The sequence below is a fragment of the Gallinula chloropus genome (assembly GCF_964237585.1).
Source record: "Gallinula chloropus genome assembly, chromosome: 17".
NCBI lineage: Eukaryota > Metazoa > Chordata > Aves > Gruiformes > Rallidae > Gallinula > Gallinula chloropus.
In genome coordinates, this window is record NC_140102.1 from 15,883,847 (window position 1) to 15,889,846 (window position 6,000).

The 6,000-nt window shown below is 67.8% G+C and overlaps 1 protein-coding gene across 1 annotated transcript in view; it reads left to right on the plus strand.

Annotated features, from left to right (window-relative positions):
* Positions 1–3,988: 3,988 nt before the first annotated feature.
* The window catches only part of LOC311198332 (uncharacterized protein), a gene marked incomplete at both ends in the record, with an annotated part of 14,235 nt that continues 12,223 nt past the window's right edge, over positions 3,989–6,000 (plus strand). Inside the window, 2 exons of the mRNA XM_084272254.1 lie at positions 3,989–4,809; positions 5,940–5,949. Coding sequence (XP_084128380.1) covers positions 3,989–4,809; positions 5,940–5,949 — 831 coding nt within the window. The remainder of the gene's footprint in view (positions 4,810–5,939; positions 5,950–6,000) is intronic.

A 6,000-nucleotide genomic window follows, 5' to 3' on the forward strand; every position in this document is an offset into this window, starting at 1 on the left:
GGCACGGGCACCGGCACGGGCATCCCCCCCCCCCCCCACACACACACACAGGGACACCCCCTCCTGCTCACACACACACACACAGGGACCCCCCCCCCCCCACACACACACACAGGGACACCCCCCCCTGCTCTCACACACACACACACAGGGATCCCCCCTGCACACACAAACACACACAGGGACCCCCTCCTCCACACACACACACACAGAGACACCCTCTCCTGCACACACACACACACACACAGGGACCCCCCTCTTGCTCACACACACACACAGAGACACCCCCTCCTGCTCACACACACAGGGAAAACCCCTGCACACACACACACACACACACACAGGGACCCACCCTGCACACACACACACACACACACACAGACCCCCCCTCCTGCACACACACACACAGAGGGATCCCCCTCCTGCTCACACACACACACACACAGACACCCCCTCCTGCTCACACACACATACACACACACACACACACACACACAGACACCCTCTCCTGCTCACACACACACACAGGGACACCCCCTGCACACACACACGCACACACGCAGCCCGGGCAGGCGGCGCTGCGCACAGCCGCCCACACGCACCACAGCTCCCAGCGTGCACGCAATTGCGCGCGGCAGCGCACGGGAACACGCCCAGCACACACCGTCCCAGTCCCGCCAGCGTGTCGGGCACACAGAGCTCCCCGTGCCTCCCTGGCCTCACACAGACAGGCTGACTGCACGTGCTCTTGGCCGGCACGTACAGCCGAACACATGCCTGGCCACACACACACACACACACACACACACAGGGACCCCCCCTCCTGCTCACACACACACACAGGGACCCCCCCTCCTGCTCACACACACACACACACACACACACACACAGCTGCAGGTGTGCACATCCCCCCCCCCAGGTCACAGGATCACAGGCCCCTGGGGTCCCTCAGGTCCAAGCCCCTCCTGGAGCAGGGCCACCTACAGCTGCCCAGCACCACAGCCAAGTGTCTCCAAGGTGGGAGACCCCAAATCCTCCCTGGGCAGCCTGTGCCAGGGCTCAGGCACCCTCATGGGCAACAAGTGTTGGGTGAGGTGCAGCCAGAAGCTCCCGCGTCCCCGTCGGAGCCCAGCGCCTCTGGCCCTGCCCCGGGCACCAGGGCAAAGAGCCGGGCTCCCCCCTCTCAGCGCTCTCCTGCTGAGGCTTCTCAGCTCCAGGCTGATGCAGCACTGGACACCATGCGTCTTCTTTGCCCCCCCGGGGATGCGTTGGGAGTCCTGGTGAACTGGGACCTTTTCAGCAGAGCGACTTCCCATGTCCTGGTGGCTGGGGCTGTCCCTCCCGAGGGGCAGAATCACAGAATCTTAGGGGTTGGAAGGGACCTCAAGAGATCATCGGGTCCAACCCCCCTGCCAAAGCAGCTCCCTATCTCACATTACACAGACAGGCATCCAGACCAGACTTGAATATCTCCAGAGAAGGAGACTCAACCACCTCCCTGGGCAGCCTGTTCCACTGCTCCATCACCCTCACTGGGAAAAAGTTCTTCCACATGTTGGTGCGGAACTTCCTATGCTCCAGCTTACAGCCATTACCCCTTGTCCTGTCCTCACAGAGCACTGAAAAGGGGCTGGCCAATTCCCCCTGCATCCCAAGTCTAAGATATTTATAAACACTAATTAGGTCCCCCCTAAGCCTTCTTTTCTCCAGGCTGAACAGACCCAGCTCACTCAGCCTTTCCTCATAGAGGAGATGTTCCAGGCCCCTAATCAGCTTCGTTGCCCTTCTCTGGACTCTCTCCAGAAGGTCCCTGTCTTTTTTATCCCAGGGAGCCCAGAACTGGACACAACACTCCAGGTGGGGCCTGACCAGGGCAGAGTAGAGGGGGAGGATCCCCTCCTGTGACCTGCTGCCCACACTCCTCCTGATGCCCCCAGGATCCCATTGTCTCTCTCAGCCCCCAGGGCACACTGCTGGCTCATGGCCACCCTGTCACCCACCAGCACCCCCAGGTCCTTCTCCACAGAGCTCCTCTCCAGCAGGTCACCCCCAGCCTGTACTGATACAGTCGGTTGTTCCTCCCCAGATGCCAGACTTTACAGGACTTGGTGCTTCTCTTGGCTGAGCTTCAAGAGGTCCCCCTGCCAGTCCATTTCTTCAGGCTGTCCAGGTCCCCCCCCGCTCTATCAGCCACTCTCACTGCTTGCAAACTGGATGGGAGCACACTCCATCCCATCATCCCGGTCAGTTAAACAGGATCAGGCCCAGGACTAGCCCCTCGGGCACACTGGTCCTTACTGGCCTCCAGCTGGACCTCGTGCCACTCCCCCCACCCTTCGGACCTGGCCATTCGGCCAGTTTTCAACCCCTCTCAACATCTGCCCACCCAGCCCACGCAGCAACAGCTTCCCTGGGAGGATCTGACGGGGGACGGTGCCAAAGGCCTTCCCGAGGTCCAGGCAGACAGCCGACCGCAGCTCTCCCGGGTCAGGGCGGTGAGGTTGGCCAGGCAGACCCTGGCGAGGCAGCGCAGCGCCGGCTCCTCCCAAGGACGGGGCTGCACCCGCGGCTGGCAGCGGTTCCGTCACCCCCCCAGTGAGGGAGAGGCGTCTGACCGGCCTCCAGCGCGGCTTCGTGTCCTTCCTGAGGACAGGAGAGGCGTTTGCGCTCCTCCAGTCCTCCCCGAGACGCTATGAGGTGCCCCATGGAGTGAGCCCACCCGTGCTCCGCGGGGCTTCCGTGTCGTGCTCTTGCAGCTCGTAGAGCCAATAGGATCCTGGGCTCCATCAGCAGAGGGGTGGCAGCAGGGACAGGGAGGGGATTGTCCCTCTCTGCTCTGCCCTCATGAGGCCCCATCTGGAGTCCTGTGGCCAGATCTGGGGCCCCCAGTACAAGAAGGATGTGGAACTGTTGGAGAGGGGTCAGAGGAGCCACAAGGATGATCAGAGGGCTGGAGCAGCTGCCCTACAAAGAGAGGCTGAGGGAACTGGGCTGGGTCAGCCTGGAGAAGAGAAGGCTGTGGGGGGACCTCATTGCAGCCTCCCAGTCCCTGCAGGGAGCTTATAGGCAGGAGGGGATTCGACTTTTTAAAAGAGCAGATAATGGCAGGACAAGGGGGATGGACTAAAGCTGAAGGAGGGAAGGGTTAGATTAGATATTAGGGGGAAATTCTTTACAGAAAGAGTGGTGAGGGGCTGGAACAGGCTGCCCAGAGAGGGGGTGGGTGCCCCGTCCCTGGGGGTGTCCAAGGCCAGGTTGGCTGGGGCCCTGGGCAGCCTTGTGTAGCTCCAGGCCTGGAGGTTGGTGGCCCTGCCTGTGGCAGGGGGGTTGGAGCTCTGTGACCCTTGGGGTCCCTTCCAGCCCAGACCATTCTATGATTCTATCATTCTATGCTCCGGCCCCTCGGGCTCTGGGGCGCCACAAGGTCGGTCCTGCTGACACAGCCTGAGCTTTGGAGGCGCCCAGGGCCTCTGCCTGCCTCAGGTGGCCGGTGGCACCGGGCCTCCCGCATGCCCCGGGCGCGCAGCTGCCCCCCACACCCCCGTCCTCCCGGCCCCCCCCCCCCCCCCCGGCCGCGCTCAGCCCAACAGCGGCCCCTCCCCGCGGGCACACGCGCGCGCGGCTCCCCACGTGCCGGCACCGCCGCGCGGGCGGCACCTCGCGCACCTGCCCTGAGCGCGCTCCGCAGCCCGCGGGCGCTCACGTGCCCGGGCGCGCGCGGGAGGCGGCGCGCGCACGGGCGCCAGATGCGCGCGCGCGCTCCCAGGGGCGGCCCCGCGGGCGGGGACGGAGCGGCGGGGGCGGGGCGGCGGCAGGTGCGCGCGGGGCGGCTGCGGCGCCTTTAAGATGCCGCGCAGGTGGGGGGGGGCGGGTTGGTGACATCACGGGGCGCGCGGCGCCACCGCCGCCGCCGCCGCCGCCACCACCAGGCGGGTCCGCAAGGTGAGCGCGAGCGGCGGGGAGCGGCGGCCGCTCGGGTCTCCCGCCCATGGAGCCGGCCCGGCGCGGCAGCGTGGACCGGGGCCCGGCCGCCGCCGCTTCCCCAGCGTCCTGCCCTGGCCCCCTGCACGGCGCCGCCGCCGCCGCCGCCTCCCCAGCGCGGCCGGTGCCCTTCGGCTCTGGGGGCTCCGCCCAGCAGCAGCCGCCCGACGGCGGCGGCCCGGCGGCGCCTTTCCTCGGGGGTGACGTCGTGGTCCCGGTCGGCCGCCGGAGCTCCCGGCCGGACGCCGCCTGCGACCCCTTCCCCTACGGCTGCTCCCGGCCCGGGGGGCCGCAGCGCGGCGCGCCCGACGAGCGGTCTCCGGGCCGGGCTGCTCAGCCTCCCCCGCTGGAGCTCGGCCGGGCCCCGTCCGAGGGGGCGGGCGGGCCCCTCGCCTTCCCGCTGCCAGCCCTGCTGCCCCCGAGCCCCGGCGTCCCCCTCGCCTGCCCTGCCGCGCCGTCCCCGGCGGCCCCCGGCCAGGCGCTTGCCTGGTCGCCCTTCCCCGAGCTCGATGCCCGGGAGCACGGCTCCCCCGGGAAGCCGGGGCCCGCCGAGCGGAGGGAGATGCTCCCCAAGGCCGAGTCCAGCGACCACATCTCGGCCTGGGCCGGCTCCTCGCCCAGGGCTGCCGCCGCCGGCCTGCCCAAAGCGGTGTCCAGCGAGTTCCTCGCGGGTAGGCGGGTGGCTCTGGCCAAGCCCGCGGCCCTCCCCAAGCCAGAGCTGGACGAGCTCTCCCTCTTCGGGAGGTCCCTTGGGCTGCCAAGCTCCGCTGACGCCTGCGATGTGCTCCTCGGCTGCTCGGGAAGGGTGCTGGAGGACAGCTCGTTCCGGTGAGTACGAGCTGCTGCGGGGAGAGCAGGGGGGGGAGTGATGCCGGGTGGGGGGGGAGTGATGCCGGGTGGGGGGGGAGTGATGCCGGGTGGGGGGGGAGTGATGCCGGGTGGGGGGGGAGTGATGCCGGGTGGGGGGGGGAGTGATGCCGGGGGGGGGGGAGTGATGCCGGCGGGGAGTGAGTGATGCCGGGGGGGGGGGAGTGATGCCGGGGGGGGGGGAGTGATGCCGGAGGGGGGGGGAGTGATGCCGGGGGGGGGGGGGGAGTGATGCCGGGGGGGGGGGGGAGTGATGCCGGGGGGGGGGGAGTGAGTGATGCCGGGGGGGGAGTGAGTGATGCCGGGGGGGGAGTGAGTGATGCCGGGGGGGGGGAGTGATGCCGGGGGGGGGGAGTGATGCCGGGGGGGGGGGGACTGAAGCCGGGGGGGGGGGAGTGATCCCGGGGGGGGGGGGAGTGATCCGGGGGGGGGGGGGAGTGATCCCGGGGGGGGGGGGGAGTGATGCCCGGGGGAAAGTGATGTCGGGGGGGACTGATGCCGGGGGGGACTGATGCCGGGGCGGGCGCTGTCCTTGCCGTGAAGCAGCCAAGTGAAGCCTCCTGTGGGTTGGAGTTGCCCCTTTCCTCCCGTTCTGGGTGGTGCTCAGCTGGAAGAGGATGGGTACCGAGGGGCTATGGCCAGGCAGGCTTCGGGATGGGAGGGAGGATGGAGGGATGCCCGGTGCAGGGTGGCCTGTCAGAGGCGGCACAGGCTGTGGAGCCGCCTGCCCTGCAGCCCCCGAGCTCGGGAAGCGATGCGCTGCCCTCCCTTGCTGCTGGAACGTGCCCCTTGTGACCGAGGCTTGTCCTGGCGCTGCCGGGGCCCCCGGCGCATGCTGCGTAGCGGCATTAATGAGCTGTGACGGGTGGTGGCTTTGCACTGGTGAAGGGCACGCAGGGCTCCTGTCACATGTGACACCCTGCCCTTGGGGCTGGCTGTGCTCTGGGGGCAGAGCTCTCTCCCCAGGAGCCTGAGGGATGCGTGTTTCCCGGGGAAATGGCTTTCTGGGGATGCCCTGTCTTGCAGGCTGCCTGCTATGCCCGAGTCGGGCTGTGTTGATGGGAATGAGGGCTCTTTGTGCTGGTTTCTAGAATTTCCTCAGTATATGGGTTACATTAGGGCTTGTCATGTGTGAGGCTGCAGCACCCTGGG